The 23,445-nt window shown below is 42.7% G+C and overlaps 1 protein-coding gene across 6 annotated transcripts in view; it reads right to left on the bottom strand.

The window, feature by feature from the left end:
* The window catches only part of LOC142582263 (uncharacterized), a 227,336-nt gene that overhangs the window by 7,825 nt on the left and 196,066 nt on the right, over positions 1 to 23,445 (bottom strand). For 4 of the 6 annotated variants that reach the window (XR_012828398.1, XM_075691742.1, XM_075691746.1 and 1 more), the window contains 5 exons: positions 17,260 to 17,283; positions 16,238 to 16,367; positions 2,618 to 2,725; positions 1,900 to 1,970; positions 1,665 to 1,750 (listed from right to left, as the gene is read on the bottom strand). Coding sequence is in view for 5 of the 6 variants with exons in the window: in XM_075691742.1 (XP_075547857.1) it covers positions 1,665 to 1,750; positions 1,900 to 1,970; positions 2,618 to 2,725; positions 16,238 to 16,367; positions 17,260 to 17,283 (419 nt within the window). In the remaining variant the exon portion in view is untranslated. The remainder of the gene's footprint in view (positions 1 to 1,664; positions 1,751 to 1,899; positions 1,971 to 2,617; positions 2,726 to 16,237; positions 16,368 to 17,259; positions 17,284 to 23,445) is intronic. The other 2 variants (XM_075691744.1, XM_075691743.1) reach the window with 2 other exon arrangements.

Below are 23,445 nucleotides of genomic sequence, written 5' to 3'. Positions count from 1 at the left end.
TATAACCCTATTATATTGATGGCCAATTTCTGTGTCGGAACACTGGCTGCCTAAGACGAGTCTAGATCTCTGTATTGAGGCACCGCACTCCTATAGCAGTAGGTAATTATAAACAAATGCCAACAAAATATATGTAGAGATTGCAATAAATTTTCAACTTACATCCCTGTGAAAAGAAAATTAAAATCGCAAGCTTTGTTAAACAAGCAGTGAAATTAATTGCTGCAATATATTTCATGAAAGTTACCAGTTACTATACCTGGACAGTAGTTGTGCAGCAATATTATTTGAAAGCTACAAGCAGTACAAAAAACTGCAAATCATAGCTGTGGCGGAAGGATGTATGTTGAAGATGCACTGTACACGTTCATCCCACTGTGCTCTGGGATCACAACAGTATACAAATTTGGTGCCTATTGCACAATTCAGGCTTTATGATCAGCTATTACACTGATATTTGATTCATAGATCAATACATCTCAAGGGTATACAAAAATGAAAGTAATGTGCACTCTGTCACATTTGGTATGCAGGTTTTCTCATTTGGGCTGAAGAAAATAGACAGTGCAGTTACAGGAATTACTACAAGAAGAAAATGTACCACCAAATCTTGTATTGCAAAATTTAATGATTCAAATATGATGCTGCAGCAAAAACAGGCACTATCATCTGCCAATGCGGAAAAGCCTGGCATTGTGCTCCACATATGTGCTCTTCGGCATGTCAGTGTTTGTAGTGTCAATAAAAAATTGAATCACAAATATACTTAGCTATCATACTTAATAGCTAAGTATATGTGAGAGCTGTGTGCTGCGCACATACATCAGCATAAATGCAAATAGCTGTGTTGCATGAGACATCTTGTTGTGATGCATATAATTAAAGGTGCACAGAAGCTTTATGAAAATGACTAAGTGTGTTCCACTTATCTGCTGGCATCAGTATGTGGCAATGATGTAATTAAGAGAAAGGTATTTCTGTATCTGTTTTCAAATATCAATGCAGCAAAAATGTCTACTGGTTCATGGTTGATCCTTACAATAACCATATCGCCACCAAGGCCGCTGTTTGCCGATACATTCTCCACATTCCTGTGTACAAGCACAGTGCAACATCCGCACTATGCTAAACTGCTATGACGATTACGAGCTAACTTTATTTGGAGGTCTTGAGCAAATGCTCTCATCAGGATGCAGGTATCGTCATATGACAAGAGAATATTTATTCATCTCATGGGCTACAGGAGGAGTAGTACACCAAATAAAATGTTGCTTGTGATAAAGTATGTGACAAGAAACAAAAATTATTTTTTCTGTGCAGTTTTAAGGAAATACAAAGTGTGAGTTAGCCCTTACAATATGATGCACAGAAAACTGGTACATGTTTTCTACCGCGGAAAGCAATTGAAATAGTCAGCTTTTTTCAGCAAGTGTAGAGCTCAACTTCTGTTTGAATGAACTCAGAAATTTCAAACCTATGGCTGATTCTCAAGATAATTAGACTATGTTAATGCTATCATCAAGTCTGAATGCTAGAACTTAAAAATAAGTGCCCTTGTAATGTTTACGGCATGTAACAATTTTACTACTAAGCAGAGGCACAGGTCTTTCCCTTGTTTAACATGTCAACGTCAGTTTGTCAAATTGTAGTGAAGCATTTCATACATACATTTGCATGGTCGCCACAGAGCTATTGTTGCATATACTCTCTGTTTTCACATGGCAAGACTTGTGGCAAAGCAGGTTACAACCTGAAATTGTTCAAGGTGTTGTGGTATGAGAACAGGACACATAGTACTATTTTTCTCTGCAGGGTAGAATATGCAAAAAGCAAATATGCCATATTTTCTTTTGAAATCGCCATTAACACAGAGAAGGGCATAACGGCAGAAATATTTACCTCTGCAGACGTAACCTTGTTTTCCTAGCCTTCTTGTCAGTAGCCTTGAACAAACGTGACACTGAACTCCGCTGCAAGATTGAGAATATGAAGGCAATCTGATTTTGGCAACGAATGCAATATCTGAAATCTTTCCCATTTTCTTGAGTTAAATTTATTCTAGGCGTTTCAACTTTTGGATATGCATACCTAACTCCAGAATTTCTTATTGTCATACTTTCAGAAAGTGAGCAAGTATCAGATTTTAAATGTTAAAATACAAATATCGATACAAATGACAGTAGACATGAAATTTCTGGCCCATCTTTGCTTAAAATACTACAGATCAAAACACTGGATGTTAATCACGTCTTACGAATCTGATAAACATACAGTTTTGATTAACAAGAGGTTCCTACAATACAGCATGGAGTAAATGCAGTAAACTTCCCCATAGGCTAAGAAAGCATGCTAAAGAATAACACTGACATCTCAAAGGCACACTTGCAGGCAAGTTCCAAGTTTCGTCAAAACTTGTGCAAAACCTTGCGACACATTTGCAATGGCTACCACTTGGCATTATCATTGTTATGATTATCACCTTCCATATTGAACATTTACATGTTTATTTCTATTTGTGGCACTTATTGCTACAGACATGAAGAATATGAGTGCATGAACTGCCTCATAAGGGATAATGCAAGTGGTTTGGAATGTAAATGTCTGCTAAGGCTCTTACCCTGGGATATGCCTGGCCACAAATATGTGATCGTTGAAAATGTGCAGTTTGACACCTTTCCTCCGCCACTTACTGCGATGTGCCAAATGTGGTGGGATCAAGTAATGCCTGCAAGAGAAAATGTTTCTTAATTATTCGCAAATATGATTGAAGGAGGAAACCTGATCAGTTCAATTCACAATACAGTCAATGTGCTATGATCCTAGTTGATAAGCTCGCAATTCCTGTGGAGTACAGTGTGCAGTATCATGAAAAAATTGCAGAATGGAACTATTATGGTGAGCTGCGTGCTGAACATATTATTCAGCATTTATTTAAGTTTCAAGCTCTTGCCGTATGCCTAGGTTTCAGAGATCCATCTTAATTGAGTATGCTATCTGCTGCAGCAAGTGAGGACTTTAGCTGACCTGCAGCTTTTTTTCTTTCTTGCCTCTTGCGAAACTGTTCCCTTCGCTGATTGAATACTGGGTTGAATTCCTGGAACCAATACTGCTTAACTAAGGTTCAGCCTTTTAAGTTTGTTTTTTATTTTCCCACATGTTGGCATACCTTTTCCTGTTCTAATTTTCTCCCAAAAGCTAGTTTATTTTTCTGTTAATACACGTTTCCAAATGAACTATCATCAGGCTTTTTTTCAGTGAAATTATGGTTCACTAACTTTGTGGACACTGAAACATGCTGCATGGCTAAGATGTTGCTCTTGAACACTGTAGTCGCATTAAATACTGAGAACAATTTTTTGATTAGCCGTATAGCAAACCTTAAATGCTATACTGGAATATGGCTATGTATACAGTTATTAAGAGTGAATGTTTTTTTTAAATCAAACAGAAATAGAATGAACGCATTTGCAACATTATGTGGCTACAGAGCTCCAACAAATAATACCGGGAAAATACCCGGGAAATTAAGCTCAAATAACAAATAATACCGGGAAAAACAAGCTCGTATTACCATCAGTGAACTCTCCCAGTTCATCCACCGAAGTGGCTGCAGCCCAAATATTGCTGAAACACGGGCAGGATTACCTCTACCTTTCTGCATTCCCATAAGTAAGAATATTTAAAAAATTAAGATATTTAAACTATATTTATAATTGCGTGATAGAACAGAAAGAATAGTGTGGATTAGATACTAAATGGGTTCTGACTTTTTTCTTCTTTGTGATGTACGCAACTTCCTTTCTGCATGACATTACTATAGTAATGCATGTTGTGGAATTCGAAATATGTAAACCCTTGCAACATTTTAGCGATGACGTACAAGCGTAGACCAAACGACATGTCAGCCGCCTTCTAGCAGCAAAAGGTACTCCTCAAGTGAACAGCACCTCAGATGGCATCGGAACTGGAAATGGCCTTGCGGGCCCGCACATATTTTTGCTGATCCCACCACCCTTCGCTAACCTGCCGTGCAGTCAACACTCGCATGATGTTATTATAAAATTGTAAATGTGTTCATGGGCAGACTTCGGCACTCTCAGGCTCCCCATGTCTAAGTAGGCAAGATTTAATTAGAATGTATTCCCGATGCCCGCAACCTATAGGTACGCATGGTAAACCAAGATGGCTGTCCGGAGGAGGATCGTAAACGAAGAGGAGGGCACGGAAATGCATTGTATAGCACGTTGTGACAACTTTGCGACACCACGTCAATTTTATTACTTGACATATTGAGCCGCCTGGAAGCAGAACTGCCATTGCATAGCTAAGATGAATAAGTACAAATTAAATCCATGCTAATGCATACTCTGTGACCTTATATATTTTGTTCCACTCGCGTACATGACAGTGCCATGGGAGAACTTTAAGAGGAGGGACGCAAATGCCCCAGTACATGCCCTACCTGATGCTTTATCACTCGAACATAAACAAAAATCGGAAAGAAGCTGACAGATCTGATGTGCGGCAAGTAATACTATTTTATCTCTCAGCTATTTCTGGTATTTTTTAAGCATGAAGCAGTTCTTCAAACACTTAAGTATGCTCGACATTATGAACATGACATACTCAGGTAAGAAAATTCATTCGCCAATGTTCGTAGTAATCTTCAATATCTGAACTTTCAATATCTAACATACTTCATTTTTGCATATTTCCCTCTGGAAAAATGTATTGCAATGCACGTACATTATGAATAATATCGTACTGCATTGGAAGGTATATTATATTTCTGCTTGTTTTTGACATATTGCTTCGACTTCTTGCAAGGTCACTACGAAACATGTTGTTCAACCTAATTTATGCATAGTTTCATATGCCGCGTAAACTTGGATGCGCTGACCGTACAGTAACACTTAAAATAGTAATAAGCATACCAAACATTTTTATTTCCCGAATATGACTGTCGAAAATCCTACAACCGGTGCGCTGAAAGAAAAAAAAAGGAAAGAAAAAACTAACCAAAGCAAGTGTGGACATAGCCCATACGCACGAGTACCTTTCTATATTCTGTGTCCAGTTCACGCTTCTTTATTCTTACTGAAGGAAGTGCCCGCTACCATTTTCCGTAATTACGCATAACCCTCTTCATCGGCGGAGTCACGACCCTGCTTATCCATTGCCTCACCACCCATGGTTTCTCGGCGGATTTCACTAGAAAGAAGAGTTATCTCGTAGAGGGAAATTCGGTTTATGCACTAGTAAACACAGCACATGCGTTTACTGTTGTTCTTGACCATCGTACCAGCGAAAGAGGCAAGAAAATAGGGCCCATGCCTGCACGGCAGGTGTTGACACAGCCCAGACTAGCCACGTGAAAACGCAGCCATACCGCGTTGTCTGCTCATCCTCCTCGTGTCATTCCTCTTGTGCACCGTGGTGCGGCGCGACAGTCTATGGGCATTCCGAATAGCTTTATGAGTTTTTTATTAGCAGGTGTTGGGTAAAAGGCTTGTACTAATCCTTGTCCATTTATATATTTTAAGGCAATCCAACATTATACTGTTTGAATGTATTTGATTCAGATAATCTTGATAAAACATTGTTTATTTTTGCTGATTTTGTGCATCATCAAGGTGACGTGGCATTGTGGTGAGCGTAACAAGTTTCGAGAGCTTGTGTAATACAGTCCCATTTTTTTAGAGCGCTACTCTTTGGTGCCCCTTCCTGCGTTTCGTGTTGCCGTCGAGCCTCCCCGTTGTCCCTCGCTGTTGTCCCTCATCGTAACCAGCTTCGTAGCCGAGGCCAGCGCGCTGCTCTATCTGCGCGCACTCCTCGCGCCATCTCTCGCGCATGGCGCGAGCCTTGCTCTCTTCACTCCTCCTCCAATGTCACCCCTGTGCGGCAGCAATCAGAGCGCCGGCTCGATGGTGGCTGATCTCGATGACGTGTTGTTGCCCAAGCCTAAACGCATAGCCGCCGCCATTCGCCACTGTGTGTATCCCTTGCCCCCCCCCCCCACCTCGCTCCTCCTCCGTGGCGGCGACCGCACGAGAGCACGCGGTTGCCGGTTGCCGGTTCTCCGGTTCTCAGCGTGTTCTCCGGTTGCCCAAGCGCCAGTTCAGTATCAGCGGATCAAGGTGCGTACTTCCCAAGCCAAAACGCAGAGCCACCTTCAGTTGACTTGCTAGCAGCGTCAGCGGAGTCAATCAGTTGCTGCCATCTCTTTGCCGTGCAACGTTCCTCTGCGCCTCAGCACTGCCTCCCGCGACCTCCCGATAAGCAAGGCAGTTGCGCCAAGCTACGCTCCGTTTGTGGCGGCTTGTGCGAAATGTTCCGCACGAGACGGATTGTCCTAAGCTCACAGACGTTTGAGCCGAAACAGCTGAAGAGCTGGGCTCAAGTTTCGCATCAGGAAGTAACGTAATCGTCGGCTATTTTTCGTTTCCATAGTTCAGAAAGACAAAACCCAAGCAAGCACCTATCTGAGTGATGTGGTTGCAGCGCTGCATTTGAGTTGGCCTTCAACTCTGAAGTCTTCTTACACCATTTTCAAATTCGTTTTTTATGTAAATCACCATTATGGCTGCAGGTGAGGGGGCAGTTTCTTGGCTTTTTGTTTTTCAGGCTCGATGACTCATGTTCAAGGTTCTGCCTGGGAATCAATAAACTCTGAGGCCCAAACTTCTAATACAACTGATATCTACAGCGAAATTACAGTGTCACTTATGGGATTTTAGGACGTGAACAAGGTGAATGCAGGAGCCAACGTTCGACAAGTCCACTAGTCCAAACTTTGGTTCCTGCATTCACCTTGTTCACGTTTTGGTCATCGTCTTGAATTTCCATCTCCCGCATTCCCCGTCTTTTTATGGGATTTTAGACATATAATTTTTTTGCAGTGCTATATAGGGCACTTGGCAGCTCTGAATCTTGCGCGCCACTGTGTAAAATATGTGGCATTATTGCTGCAATGTCGCTGTTGGCATTAATGTTATTTGTGCTTTCAACATTATATTAAGTGCATCCTCTATTGTAGGTATGTGCCATGTTTGAGGCTTATCGCTGCAGCATCAGGCTTATCACTGAAGCTGTTTTCACGATCATGATAACAAAGAACAGCACGCAAACACATCATTTTGTCAAAAACAATTTCTATGTGGTCCCACATAATTTAATCCTCATCCACTACAGTATTGCTCATTCTAGCCTCTGAAATACATGCGCATGCGCCATTGCTTTTAGTTTCTGTGGAGTGCAAGGCCTAGCAGTGATTGCCCAGCACTGTTGTGTCGTTAGCGCCCTCAACTCCCAAGTGCACACTGCTTCACTGTTATTGATTCAAATACCAGTTTAAGTGGTTGTGGAGAGGAGGATCAAGAATAAACTTTAATAAAGAAATTAACACGCAAGAGTCTTCGCCGCAGCTGAGCAGCATCCTCAGTCCAGGAAAGCATTGGAGCATTGCCTTTTTCTTTTTTTTCACTCTGCGGCAATAGCGAAGCTGCGAATGACAAGGTGGCCTAACAACGACAAAAATCGGCGTTGCGTGGCGTCAAGGGTGACAACGCTTGTCGTCAGCGTAACAGAATGAACAGGTGGTACAGACGGAGATGGACAGAGAGACAAGGCAAACCCAATTTTCAGCACTGCTGTCGCAGTAAAATGATCACATGTCCACCTCCTGCACATGTCAGAATCATTTCTAATGATTCCTGTTGTCCTTAAGGGGGCACTGAAAGACTTTCCTAATTAATCATAGACTAGCCTCACTATTAATGATGATATGTAGTGTTTATTGGCGCAAGGGCCAAGTGTGGCCAAAGAGCGCCAATAGCAGTGGTGATGAGCACTGAATTGACTGATGGCTGATGTGACGTGGCTGTAGAGAGGCCTAAAACTGAGAGCTATAAATTGCTTAAAATACATAAGGAATAAAAATATGAGAATGACTGAAGTAGGGTATGCTATAAGTATGGGATGTACAACAATGGTGTTATAGCGTTACATGAATATAAATCGACAGGTGATTGTTGTTGACGAGTAGCACAACAGCCTCAGCGGATACCTTGAGCACAAGGGCCCGGAAGCATGTGCTATACCAAAGGTTGACATCGCAACCGTGGCCTTTCGCAAGAGGCCGTGTTACGAATTTCTTGGACAGAAAACATGGAGCGTGTCAACGTCATTTAAAAAGGCTAAGGTAGATTGCATGTCAAACAGCGGTTCTCTGCCTAGAAACAATGTCAGGTGAAGTGGTATACACTGAATATATGCGAAGGGGAAGTGTCTTTTCCTCTCGACTTCTGTTTAGCGGCATTCTAGGAAGACATGCTGAACACTGAGTGTCTCCCCACATCTACTACACATTGGGCGTTCTCCGCCAGTCAACAGAAAGCTATGTGTACCGTAAGTGTGCTCTATTCTGAGACGACAGAATAGGACATCACTTCGTCTGGACTTGGTCAGTGGTGGCCAGTATCCTAAATTTGGCTTAACTATGTGGAGTTTATTAAGGATTTCAGCGTCCCATTTATGCTGCCAGTAGTTTCTCGTTTTTTTTCGTAAGTATGGCTTTAGGTCTGAGACTGGAATGGCTACGGACATGTTGCAAGCTTTCGTGTCTAAGGAGGTAGCAATGCGGTCTGCCAGGACGTTACCTTCAATACCTCTGTGTCCAGGCACCCAGCATACCATTACATGTTGGACAGAGGAATAAATAGTGCAGAGGAGAGAGAAAAAATCTGCAATTACTGGATTTCTGTGGTTGAAGCATGACATCAATGTTTTCACAACGCTTAATGAGTCTGCGTATATGACCGCCTTATGTAGTTTTAACTGTTTGATGTGTTTCGCAGCCGACCATATAGCATACGCATCTGCTGTAAAGATGCTTGTTTGAGGGTGCAGAATACCGGACTCAGAAAAGGATGGGCCGACGGCTGCATACGACATGCCAGCATGTGATTTAGACGCATCTGTGTAATATTCTGGACACGAGTATTTAAACTAATTCTAGAAAATGCATATGAATGTGGGCCTCTGGAGCGTGCTTCGTTACCTCAACAAATGACATGTCGCAGTCAATGATGCGCCACAACCACGGCGGAAACGGCATGGCAGAAGCCATTAGATGATTTTCATGACTAGGAACATCCATATCCTCGCTCAGCTTTCTCACACAGATCGACAATGTCTCTTTGGCTATAGGCTTGTTATGAAAGAGCGTTGCAGAGATCGTATTGTTTATGGTGGGATAAGAACGATGATTTTTGTTAGCATGTACTTTCAGAAAATAATTAAGAGTAAAATATGACAGCTGCAGATCTAGGGACCATTCATTCGATTCCACATAGAGGCGTTCAATGGGACTCGTCCTAAAGGCACCGGTGGCGAGGCGGATACCAAGATGATGCACAGGGTCCAGCATATTGAGAGCACTGGGCGTAGCAGAGTAATACACTACGGCACCGTAGTCTAACCGTGATCGTACAGGGCTCCTGTAGAGGTACACGAGGCCTTTCCTGTCGCTTCCCCATGTTGTGTGTGACAGTATTTTCAGGATGTTCATTGTTTAAGGCATTTAGTTTTCAGATACTTGATATAAGGAATGAAGGTCAGTTTTGAGTCAAGTATTATGCCTAAAAATTTATGTTCAGCTTTGTGTGTTATGTGTTGACCATGCTGTGTAATATCAGGATCTTGTAGCAAGCCTCTCTTCCTAGAAAAAAGTACACAGGAGCTTTTGAGGGGGTTTAGCTTGAAGCCATTTTCATTTGTCCATTTTGAGACCTTGTTCAGTCCGAGTAGGACTTGGCGCTCGCAGACTGCAAGGTTACAAGACTTAAATCCTAGTTGCACATCATCCACATATATTGAATAAAACGTTGAGGATGGAATGACTTTGTGAAGGGAATTCATTTTCACACTGAAGAGGGTGCAACTAAGCACGCCCCGTGTGGCACACCAGTCTCTTGAGTCAAGAAACATAGTAAAAACTGTGTGTATATAAGCATCTCTAATGTTTGCCTCAATGCGAACAAGGTGGTCTATTGTTGACCTACCCGCCCTGAAACCACATTGAAGGGAATCACGCACACGGTTGTTTTCCAGGAAATAGATTAGACGCCGATTTACCATTTTTTCATATAACTTATGCATACAGCTTGTTAGTGCTATTTGCCTATAACTACTGGCTAATGCGGGGTCTTTGCCTTGCTTATGAATTGGGATGACAATCGCTCCTTTCCATGAGGATGGAATATGCTCAGATACCCACATGGTGTTGTAAAGAGACAGAAGTGTGTTCAATGTTTCTAGGTGCATATTCTTGATCATTGCATACATTATGCGGTCGCCACCTGGTGCTGAGTTGCTGCAGGAACTGAGAGCAAGCAGCCTTCACTTCAGCGAGACTAAAGGGACGGTGCACATTTTCGTTCAAGGCGCTCTCGCTCTATGCGTTCCTTGAATTTTAGGAAAGTTGGCGCATAGTGTGATGCACTAGAAATATCTTGGAAATGCTTACCCAGGAAATCTGCCTGATCTTTCATGCTGTCGCCTTGAGTGTTTACTAAAGGAAGCGGTTGTGTTTCCCTGCCCTTTAATCTGTTCACCCTGTTCCATACCTTACCCGCACCCTTGTACGAATTGATACTACATAGGTACCTTTCCCAGGTTTCTCGCTTAGCACGTCGACGTGTTCTCCTGGGAATTGTTTAACTGCGCGAACAAACGAACCACAAAGACAGCGAGGGACAAGGACGGGCGCAGACTTGCAACTAAAGTTTATTCCACAACGTACACATATAAGTACACACCTGACATACACCACTGCGCGTGCGCAAAAAAAAAAGGAAAAAAAAAAGGCAAGGTAAAAGAAAAGTAAAACCTTGTATAAGCGAATCGCGACCTACCTACGCTCGTCAATAAACCTCATCTCACTGTTATGTAAATAAACTGAGGTGTCACTGACACATTCTTGTCCCTTCTTTCTAATATGGTACGCCTCGAGTAGCTCTCTGGCTCGGCTATCTCGGCAGCGGCACAAAATCTTTGCTTCCTTCATGATCGGCTTGCACGTGCATGCCAGGCAGTGGACAGGCAGGTGCCCATTCGCTTTATTCCTAATAGACAATTCATGCTCACGCAAGCGCACATTCACACACCTTCCTGTTTGACCTATGTAAACTTTGCCGCATGATAGAGGTATCTGATATACTACTCCAACACTGCAATCTACGTGGGAAATGGAGTGCTTTGTTCCGCACCCTTGGAAGTTATTTTTACTTCTTCCTATGCGCGAGCATAGCCCAGCGAGCTTGCCGGGAGCCGAGAGCGCTATCTCAACTCCATACCGTTTCGCAACCTTCTTTAAGTTGTGGGAAGTTTTGTGAACATAAGGCACAACTGTCCGTTTCTTATTTTTGCGCTCCCTTGCGTCTTCAGCAACATTGCCTTGCGTCTTTATCTTCTTAAGCACTGCCTCCACTACTGCTGAAATGACTGACTGCGGGAAACCGGCTTCTTCCAGCCTTACAATCTGCTTGTCAAAGCTTTCCTGTATTTTGTGCGTGCAGGACTTTCTTATGGCTGATATGATGCACTGGGTGGCTATTGCCCGCTTTACCGTTTTCGAATGAGCCGAATCGTAGGGCACCAGTTTCTTTTGGGATCTTGGGTTATATTTCCAGCACACATGGTCGTCACAGAAGCTTATAGCGTTCTCTAAAAACTGAATATTATTATCCTTTGTTAGTTCATGGGTGAATGTTAGACCTTTGCCAAGGCGCTGAAAAATGTGTAGTACACCTGCGATGGCGTCGTCATATGTGTAACTGGCCTGCTTTTTTAAAAGAACATAACAGTGAGATGAGGTTTATTGACGAGCGTAGGTAGGTCGCGATTCGCTTATACAAGGTTTTACTTTTCTTTTACCTTGCCTTTTTTTTCCTTTTTTTTTGCGCACGCGCAGTGGTGTATGTCAGGTGTGTACTTATATGTGTACGTTGTGGAATAAACTTTAGTTGCAAGTCTGCGCCCGTCCTTGTCCCTCGCTGTCTTTGTGGTTCGTTTGTTCGCGCAGTTAAACAATGCTCGCTAATATCTACCAACTCGCCCAACAACAAGTTCTTCTAAACTATGTGTGTTCTCCTGCCCTGTGATTTTGCCTTCTTGAAATTAATGAGGTTCTCTGCAGTTGGAGAGTCACGAAGCAGGCCCCAAGCTTTATTTTGTTTTTTCCGTGCCTCTTTGCATTCGTCATTCCACCAAAGCAAACGACGCTTATTAGCAAGTCCGTTAGCTTGTTTTATGTATTTTTCACCGGCGTCAATAATAAAACGTGTCAAGTATGCCACAGCATCATCTATGTTTAAAGAAAGCAAATCATCGCGCTGTAAATACGTGATCTTTTCAAAGAGTTCCCAATTCGACGAGTCCATTTTCCATCGAGGAATCTGAGGAGCACAATCAGCTCGTTTTGTTAAAGCTAAGAGAATAGGGAAGTGGTCACTTCCGTAAGGCTTTTTAGGACCTTCCAATCAAGGCACATCATTATATATGGAGAGGCTATGCTTAAGTCTATTGAAGAATATGACTTATGTGTGGTGATATAAAAAGTGGGTTCTTTTTTATTCAGCAGAACCGCACCGGTACATAAAAGAAAGCCTTCATCAGTACGCCCTCTTGCATCGCAGCGCGAGTCGTCCCAAAGCGTATTATGGGCGTTCACACCACCGGTTAAAATGAAATGCTCGGGGAGCTGATTGACAAGCGTTTCAAGTTCCCTTAGTTGCACACGATGTTCGGGTGGTACGTAAAATGAACAGACCGTAACCAGCCTGTCGAATAGGACTGCCCTAACTGCTACTGCCTCAAAATTAGTTTGAAGATCAAGGTGTTGGCAAGTAACTGACATCTGAGCTATAATAGCCACGCCACCAGACGAGGCATGGCCATCATCGCGATCTTTGCGGAATAATGTGTATTGTGTTAAAAAATTTGTATTTGATGTTTTCAAGTGTGTTTCCTGAACGCAGAACAGCCTAAGATTATACTCATGTATTATTTCCTTGATGTCATCTAAGTTGTTTAGAATGCCACTGGCATTGCAATCAATAATTTGTACAGCCATTTTATTAGGATGGGAAATGTTCTGTGTTCAGGTGTGTAGTGGTGTACCTTAGGTAACAGGATCGTCGTCTAGCCCTGTTATGGATATTTTGTTTGTTTTTTGGCGAGCTCGAGAGAGCCACGCCAGTTTTTCGGCAGCAAACGTGCCGGTGTTGTGTCCATTGCCTCCTGGGAAGCACTGGATGCCCGCGCGTGCGGGCTCCTGGTTTGTTTGTCAGACCTCGCCTGGCGAGGCGTGGTCTTGAGGCCCGACGTACCCGGGGTAGCCAGCCTCTGTGCCTTGGTGGGTGGAGCAGATTTGACTGCTGCCACTTCGGGGGCGGGGATGCCGCAGCCAACGACTCGCTGTGCGCGGGTCTGGCAGGTGGCGAAAGTCGGTGCGGTGCTGCCCCCTGACGCGTCGCATCGGCATTCGTTGTGGTATGGAACGGTGAGCACCTTTTACGTGCTTCCTTGAAAGAGATGTTCTCGTGTACTTTAAGAGTGATAATTTCCTTTTCATTTTTCCAGTTGGGACATGACCGGGAGTATGCTGGATGTTCACCATCACAGTTTACACAATGAGGTGTCGCTTCACACTTGTCTGAGGCGTGACCTTGGACTCCACATTTCGCACATGTGAGTCTACCATGGCAGCTCTGTGATTCATGGCCAAATCTTTGACATTGGAAGCATCTTCTGGGATTAGGGATGTACGGTCTGACAGCTACCTTTGTGTATCCAGTTTCTATAGTTTGTGGCAGATCACATGTGGCAAAGGTAAGGATCAGGCGCTTTGTAGGGATTTCTTTATTTTCTCTTGTGATGATGATGCGCTGCACGTTGGTTACTTTTTGCTCTATCCAGCCTTCTAACAGTTCTGTTTCGGACAAGTCGATCAGATGTGCATCAGATACTACACCGCGTGCTGTGTTCATAGACCGATGGGGTGAAACGGTAACAGGAATATCCCCAAATGCCACAAGTGTGTTTAATTTGTTGTACTGTTCTTTATCACGGATCTCAAGCAGGAGGTCTCCGCTCGCCATTTTTGTGACCTTATAGCCTGGGCCAAGTGTACCAGTCAAGCCTTTCGCAACAAGGAATGGGGATACAATTCTAGCTGCTTTTTCAGTTCTTTCGCTATGCACAACTTGGAATCGGGGGAAAATTTATTTTGGTTTGAATAGGCTTATCATTTCATCGGTGCGTCCCCTCTTTTGAGGCTGACGATCAAGTAGACGTGGAATAGCAGGTGTTCCTATAATATTTCGGTCATCTTCGGCGGCAATGGTGGCCACCCACCGCGGAGCCCAACAGGGGGGCGCTGTAGCACTTAACGTGTAAGGCTGCAGACGCCAGCCATGCATTGCTGCTATAACCTAATACAAAATACCCAAGGGAGGGCACATACACAAGGTTAACCCTAGCCGCCTAGGAAAATTAGGAAGTGACGGAAGAGAAGAGATGATAGGACAGTAAAAGAAAGAGAGGAAAGAAAGAGATTGAAGAGGGGGACAGGAAAAGGCGACTGCCGGTTTCACCCGGGTGGGTCAGTCCGGGGGTGCCGTCTACGTGAAGCAGAGGCCAAAGAGCTGTGTTGCCTCCGCCGGGACCCTTAACGGTCCGAACACCCGGCATCGGCTCAACCCCCAGGATCCCCCTTTCCCTGGACACGGCTAAGCCGCGCACGGCTATACGCGGAAGGGTCCGACCCTCGTGTGCTCGGGTACGTGGTGTCGCAACACACCAAACGCCTGCTGGCGCAGACACCCCTGCGGGGAGCCTCACTATTAAAGGACATCACATCACAATCTCCTGCTGCAAAATTTTTTTGAAATCCTTCTGGCATAAGCTGAGTTAGACGTAGTTGTCGCACCGATGAGTGGCTTTCTCTCTCCTTTCGTCTGCACTAGCGTGCTGGAAGCAACACAGGGAGCTGGCTAGGGGACAAGGTTCAGCCCAAAATTTAAGTATCTCAGTATCTCAGCGGTGAGAGGCTCGCTACACCAACCTGTGATAGCGCCGCCATCTACGCTACGTAGCACGCTGATGCTATCTCGGAGGCCAAACAGCTATGCTAACTGTCGTGTGTAGACTGGCAGTGCAAAGATGAAACGCTTTTTCTGTCTCTGAGCTCATGGTCATATATATTTTTCACTTATTTACCTCAAAATTAGCAATACCAGTATTACTGAGAATGTTCTCTGGATCACGAAATCAGCCAAAACCTGTCGGTAGGCTTTGCTGCTTGTGATGACATTAGTAAGGTGAGAGCATGCAATTTTCCACTCTTTTTGACACAAGATTGTAAATTCCCTGCAGCATGAAGTGCAGTCCTATTTGGCTCACATGTCTATAGGAGCCTCTTCTGCAGATCGGCGACCTTATCTTACTATGTTTAAATATCTTTCCGGGTGCCTTTAGGAAATTATGTTGTGTGCTTGTACGATGTCTATGTCACTTATGAAATGAAGCAGAAATACTCACGCTTTGCTGTCCTATGCATTAGGCTGTAGCTACCCTTAGCTTAGTGTTCATTTTGTGCTTGTGTCGCTGCTAAAGGTATATTAACAGCAGCTGTCTACCAGGGCCTTAACAGGGAAGGTATTCAATTTATTTACTACTAACTTGTCTTGTCTGAAAAACTAGAAATGGGTCCCACCAAGTAACTGTTTTCTATTTCTTTAACCAAAATCCAATTTATAAAGCTTTATTGCCAGTGACTGACCACATGAACAAGTTCTGGCACTGTACATTGTTCACTTCTCAGTGTGTTTTGGTCTCTAAGTGGTGTTTCTGGTTCGCTACTATGAAAAATAACACAGTCAACGGGGAATGTTGGCTGTCATTTAAAACATTAAAAACAGCCCAATAGACAACACAAAATGCTACTAGAAGGTGCAAGCACAAGTGATATATTAATCTGTAGCCGTCCAGTTCTTCTTTGCGAAGCAATGATCTCCTAGCGAGCAAAGAAACAGCATGTGCTGATTAAGATCTGATTTATGTATACTCAAGTCACTCCTTCTTCAGTAACTTCCATGGACAAAGCCTCCACTTCCAGCAATTTCAGTATAGAAAGACATCAAAAAGAGTGTCTTCCTAAGTGAGATCAATGCCATACCTGATGACACCGTTCTCTTTTGCTTCGACGACAAGTAGTGACTTATCGCTCACGTAGGTCCGGCTAGAAGCAGCACTGATTCCGGACCCATCGCTGATGCTGCTCCTTGTGCTACCATTGTTGCGAACGCCTGTTGACATAATAAAATTTTTATCTATAATCTGTCTTAGAGCAAGTTTCACCAGTTTCTGAGGATTTAGATCTGAATACAACTTGATGTACACCACTATGAACACCATCCATTTGTTTATTGCATTTCATTATCATACTTTTGTGCTTTGTTCTTCTGAAAATAATTTCCTAACTTTGTGGACACTTTGGACGATTACGATCACCCGCCACAGTAGCTGTAGCGCTGATGGATGCTCGAGGTTGCGGGTTCCAACCCAGCCACATTTTGATAGAAGGCAAGAAGCAAAAATGCTCACATCTTTAGTTTATATGCACGTTAAACCCCAGTTGGTCAAAACTATTCTAGAGCTCCCGACTACTGTGTGCCTCATAATCAGATTGTGGTTATGGCCCGTAAAATACTATAATTTATTTTTTTCTTATGCAGATTGACCTTGTGGCAACTAAGTAATGGAAAAGTCCATTTTGATTAGAAAACAAAACACACTTTTGCATGTATGCAAGAACATATTCAAGTCAAGTGCTTGCATTACAAAAGGCATATATGTCTAACAAGACGTTGCGTGGGTATGTTATTTTGACACGGTGTTATTTCATATTAGTTCTGGACATCGAAATTCTTACCCTCACATCCTAAAAAATAACCTAGAAATATTACTAATTTTAGTTCTACTCTACACTACATTAGGACAACAGCCTTGATCTTTTTACTGTGGCATTTAGAATACTGTGTCTGCACTCTGCACAGCTAGTTCCAGATAAGATGAGACAACTATAGTTGTAAAAGCTAGAGCTTAATAAACCACCATATACTGAACTAAATATTAGAATACGTTGCCTACAGTTGACATGAAGAAAATAAAAGGAGATCAATAATTAAAGTACCTTACCTGGAACATCCAGGTGAGTATTTCCTATAGAAAGAAAACAAACGAGAAGAAATAGCAAGTTAGCGCAACATCATAGCAAAAGAGCAAATATGGCTTATTTCTGGTGTTTTGCTCATGGAGGGGACAGAGAAATATACAAGAAAAAAATAGCATGAGGAAAGCATTGGTTGTTGCAAGTAATTCATCAACCTACACCAGTCGAGAACAAACTTCCAAGCAGAAAAACTAATTGGAAACAGAACAGATGACCATTTCCTCACATAATCAGCATGACAACCTCTCCAATGGCTAAACGTACATAGAAAATACCAAATGAGTGAATTAAATTTTTGTTACCACTTTCAAGCAATGCTACAGTAACTTTTCAGATCCAGCCTTGTTTATTATTTACAGCACGCTTGCTCAATCTTGAATGAGCTGTGACACTCAGCATTTGCATTTTATATTAGCCACGCGTACATAAGTAGAAAGAACAGCAAAGTGTACCAAACACTGCTCTATTTCGTATTAAGAAAATCTTTTCATACTGAATGCAACAATGCATTATGGTTATCGTGCTATCTTTGAGGGAATGTTAGAAAAATGATATTGAATTCGTGTAAACTTAATGAAAACATAATATGTAAATGAAATACATTATTTAATTGTACATTAAAATGTTCCAGTATGGATATCAGGCCCATCAAAGAGCACATGCTCTTAGGAGTTGAGCGAAGAAATTGATTCCTTAGGATACGACAGGAATAATCGATGTTGCTGCCCATCAACAATGACCCTCTGCAGGCAGTTGTTCCGAGGGAAGCAAACAACATGGCAACTTTCAGCTTCCTTCGTGTGACCTTGGCAGGTAGTCGGATGCTCAGGGCACAAACATGCAAGGCCAGGGTTGCTGCTGTCTATTCATCTCGTGTTTTGATTGTGCAGAAAGATATTGCTGGTCTGTTTTTCTTGTGCATTCAATTGCACTGCTTAGAGCACTGCAACAGAGACTTCATTTCTTGATCGCATCAAGACCTTTCCATAGTTGCCGCATCTTATTGCGTTAGCGCACGAGGTCTCTCAGAGACAAAGCAGTACGGAAGGATGCCCAGGGGCGATATAGTGCAAGGATCTCGCTTTCTGGACGTTTGCTTCACCTCTCAAGTCACTTACGACGGTCTACAAAAGTGCGGTGCCAGAGAATTAGAGAGCTCAAGCGAGCGGTCGAAAAGGAAGATACTTGCGCAATCTTACCCTAGCCCATCACAGCTTCTTAGAATGTCAAAGCATTCTTTTGTTTATGGGCGCCACTTCAACTGACAGGTAAATGTGCACTGGTTTGCAAGCATGTATTATAATTATCAACACTTAATAAGTGTTAAACGATACATTGTGGACGAAATCAGTACCATTATGTAGTAAATCAGTGCTGTGAAAATCCGCAAGGTAAAGGAAGTTTCACGAATGAGAACAATTATCATCCGCTGGACTGTACCACGATGCTACAAAGGGAACCCATACAGGTTTCCAGGAGATAAAGTTTTGCAGTTGAAGAAAAATTTGTCCTGCTTTGGAGATCAAACCCGAAACCAATGCCTCTATGCGGCAGTTGTTCTACCCTTTCAGCTAACTAGGTAGTGAGTAGATCGCAGGGCGAGGCCAAATTAATTGACTACTGAAAGCACAATGACACTAAATATGGCCAATTCAGTTTTGTGGAAATCCATAAAGTGGAGGCAATATCATGGAGGAAAAAAATTGCCACACACCTGACAGGAGCATATGAAGCTACGAAGGAATACCACTATATATTGCACAAAAGCACTGATAAATCTGACATGACACTAAATAAAAGTTGAAGTCAACATTTGTTTCAGTTCAGTAACTGACCACATCAGTTGTATGAGCAGGTCACACAAAAACAATGAAAAGAAGGTCAAGCTAAAAGTAGAGTCTATAGTCAAGTTAAGAGGAATTTGCTGTAGGACTAGTTAATTAAGTGTTATTAAAGAGCTGAGTGCAATAATAGAAGAACCATACACAAGAATAATGAACACAATAGTGATATTTAGTCAGCTGGTGCCCTCAATGGTCCCTGAATAGAGCTAGGCATCTTCAATTTCCTGCAAGCACTTTCTCATTGGCACGAGGACAGAAACCTGTGGCTCAGGGCTTGCCAACATGATTCTATGGAAATAATGCCTGTTTCGAAAAACAAGCTCTTGGCTGCTAGAAACCCTGCAGGAGCTGTTGCATGGTACTTTATTGGGTGACATTTCCTCACACCATGTTCTGTGTGTCACATCGTGCAAGACATCTAGCAAATCAAAAACAAAACATACAGAGAAACAAGACTAAAAGGAGGTTATTTCAAGAATACTTTGATGATGTTTGATTCTTTGATTGTTTGAGGCACTCAGATGCCCCAAATGCTGAGTGCCCGGTGAGGTTCATCATCATTATCATCAGTCTGGTCACGTCCACTGCACGGCAAAGGCCTCTCCCATACTTCTCAACTACCCCGCGGTCATATACTAATTGTGACCATGTTGTCCCTGCAAACTTCTTAATCGCATCCGCCCACCTAACTTTCTGCCGCCCTCTGCTACGCTTCCCTTCCCTTGGGATCCAGTCCGTAACCCTTAATGACCATCGGTTATCTTCCCTCCTCATTACATGTCCTGCCCATTCCCATTTCTTCTTGATTTCAACTAAGATGTCATAAACTCGCGTTTGTTCCCTCACCCAATCTGCTCTTTTGCTATCCCTTAACGTTACACCCATCATTCTTTCCATAGCTCGTTGTGTCGTCCTCAATTTGAGTAGAACCCTTTTCGTAAGCCTCCAGGTTTCTGCCCCGTACGTGAGTACTGGTAAGACACAGCTGTTATACACTTTTCTCTTGAGGGATAATGGCAACCTGCTGTTCATGATCTGAGAATGCCTGCCAAACGCACCCCAGCCTATTCTTATTCTTCTGATTATTTCAGTCTCATTATACGGATCCGCGGTCACTACGTGTCCTAAGTAGATGTATTCCCTTACCACTTCCAGTGCCTCGATACCTATCGTAAACTGCTCTTCTGTTCGGAGACTCTTAAACATTACTTTAGTTTTCTGCAGATTAATTTTGAGACCCACCCTTCCGATTTGCTTCTCCAGGTCAGTGATCACGCATTGCAATTGATCCCCTGAGTTACTAAGCGAGGCAATGTCATCAGCGAATCGCAAGTTACTAAGGTATTCTCCATTAACTCTTATTCCCAATTCTTCCCAATCCAGGTCTCTGAATACCTCCTGTAAACACGCTGTGAATAGCATTGGAGAGATCGTATCTCCCTGCCTGACGCCTTTCTTTATTGGGAATAAGTTGCTTTCTTTATGGATGACTACGCTGGGTCTGGAGCCGCTATAGATACCTTCCAGTATCTTTACATACGGCTCGTCTACACCCTGATTCCGTAATGCCTCCATGACTCCTGAGGTTTCGACTGAATCAAACGCTTTCTCGTGATCAATGAAAGCTATATATAAGGGTTGGTTATATTCCGCACATTTCTCTATCACCTGATTGATAGTGTGAATATGGTCTATTGTTGAGTAGCCTTTACGGAATCCTGCCTGTTCCTTTGGTTGACAGGAGTCTAAGGTGTTCCTGATTCTATTTGCGATTACCTTAGTAAATACTTTGTAGGAAACGAACAGTAAGCTGATCGTTCTATAATTTTTCAAGTCTTTGGCGTCCCCTTTCTTATGGATTAGGATTATGTTAGCGTTCTTCCAAGATTCCGGTACGCTCGAGGTCATGGGGCACTGCGTATACAGGGTGACCAGTTTCTCTAGAACAATCTGCCCACCATCATTCAACAAATCTGCTGTTACCTGATCCTCCCCAGCTGCCTTCCCCCTTTGCATAGCTCCCAAGGCTTTCTTTACTTCGTCCGGCGTTACTTGTGGGATTTCAAGTTCCTCTAGACTATTCTCTCTTGAATTTTCGTGGTAGGTGCCGCTGGTACTGTACAAATCTCTATAATATAAACTCCTCAGCCACTTGAACTATCTCATCCATATTAGTAACGATATTGCCGGCATTGTCTCTTAACGCATACATCTGATTCTTGCCTATTCCTAGTTTCTCCTTCACTGCTTTTAGGTTTCCTCTGTTCCTGAGAGCATGTTCAATTCTATCCATATTATACTTTCTTATGTCAGCTGTCTTACGCTTGTTGATTAACTTGGAAGGTTCTGCCAGTTCTATTCTAGCTGTAGGGTTAGAGGCTTTCATACATTGGCGTTTCTTGATCAGATATTTCGTCTCCTGCGATAGCTTATTGGCATCCTGTCTAACGGAGTTTCCGCCGACTTCTATTGCACACTCCTTAATGATGCCCATAAGATTATCGTTCGTATCTTCAACACTAAGGTCCTCTGGGTGAGGTTATACCAGTGTTATTGGAGGCACACAAGCAGCTCAAGTGAAAACATGGGGCAAATATTACAGTTAAGGAAGAGCATAAAATACACCATGGGCTCCATATATATATGTATATATATATATATATATATATATATATATATATATATATATATATATATATATATATATATATATGGAGCCCATGGTGTTTACATAGATGCGCACTATGAAAAGACTCACACAAATACAGACCCTTATTTGGTAATATGAAAAGGTGAGTAGAGTTGAGTAGGTGAGTAGAGTAGTCTACAAAAGTAGAGTAGTCTAAAAGGTGTGTAGAGTGAGTAGAGTAGTCTACAAATTATATTTTTAGCAGCGCTAGCTCAATCAGGCAGAAGCCTGATTTGAGCTCGCGCACCGTCAGCGCGCTGGGTTTGTCTTTTGTGACCGGAGCATTGAGGCATGTAGTAGTGTGCCACACACACACACACACACACACACACACACACACACACACACACACACACACACACACACACACACACACACACACACACACACACACACACACACACACACACACACATATATATATATATATATATATATATATATATATATATATATATATATATATATATGTATGTATAACTGAAGTGAATGTACATCATGGCAGCACTAAATAGAAGAGATGATCACGTCACCTTTTAATATTACCATAAAAAGGTGTGTATTGTGTGGGTCTTTTCGTAGTGCATATCTATGTAAAGCACAGAAAATTCACATGACTGCATTAGGGAGCAGTGCAGCAAGCATCGCAGGCTTTCCTGCCTTTCTACTGTCGTCCCTTTTCAGAAAATAAATTAAGGTTGTTACACATTGCTTCAAACAAACAACTTGCGTTGTTCACTGTCTGCTTGCAGAAATGGGTGCTAAGAAAGAACCAACCCAATAGGACTGGGCTCCCTTTTTTGCGACCTCGATGTCAAGGTAGACAAGAGTAGCGAACACAGCCTGGCATTGGCAATAAACAGCAGTGCATTTTACAGTAGCAAGCAGTCATCTGAATCCGTCTGGACGTTTACGCACTTGAGTAAAATTAGCCGTATTAATGTGCTTCGCAACTCATTAATACTTGTGAAAATGTACCTTAGGCTCATCCCGCTTCTTCACATGCAAGACTATAGTCAGAGCAGTGGTAACATTGATATGTACAGTGGCAGCATTCACAAGTTAGTGAAAAGCCAACATTGCACAGACTGCCAATGGTAGTACAGCTTCTTGGTTCTGTCCATGTTTTAGTGCTATGTGGTTACGACTCATATATTCTTCTAACCAAGACTTTCTATGACTGCACACAAACGGGAATGCGCTTAAAGGGTAGAGTATTAGGTTTTCATGGCACACAGAAAACACGACAACAGGTGTAGGCTGAGCAGTGTCCACTCTAGTTGATCACAAAGGCCCCGTAATGAGAGCAGGATGGAGTGACTGCTGCTGAAAAGAAATTACCACTGCCAGTGGCTGTCTTGATAGCTAAAGGAAAAATTTTATTGTTAGAGAGGGAGAAAAAGAAAGAGCAAGATTAATTAAATTTTCTGCCAATTGGTGTAACCTAAAGTATTCTTGCCATGCCCTGTTTTATCACAAGGCTGCTCAAGATTTCGTCTGGCTGCTCCGTAATTTCTTATGTTCAATTATGAAGTTCAGAGTTGATCTGATGATCATGAGCCGGAGAATTAGAGTGAATAGCCGAAAGTACGAACATTAGTATCTTCAGCCACATTTGG

The sequence above is a fragment of the Dermacentor variabilis genome, chromosome 5, assembly GCF_050947875.1.
Source record: "Dermacentor variabilis isolate Ectoservices chromosome 5, ASM5094787v1, whole genome shotgun sequence".
NCBI classification, from domain to species: Eukaryota; Metazoa; Arthropoda; class Arachnida; order Ixodida; family Ixodidae; genus Dermacentor; species Dermacentor variabilis.
Note: the sequence above shows the minus strand (reverse complement) of the source record. Positions and strands in the feature narration are given on the sequence as shown.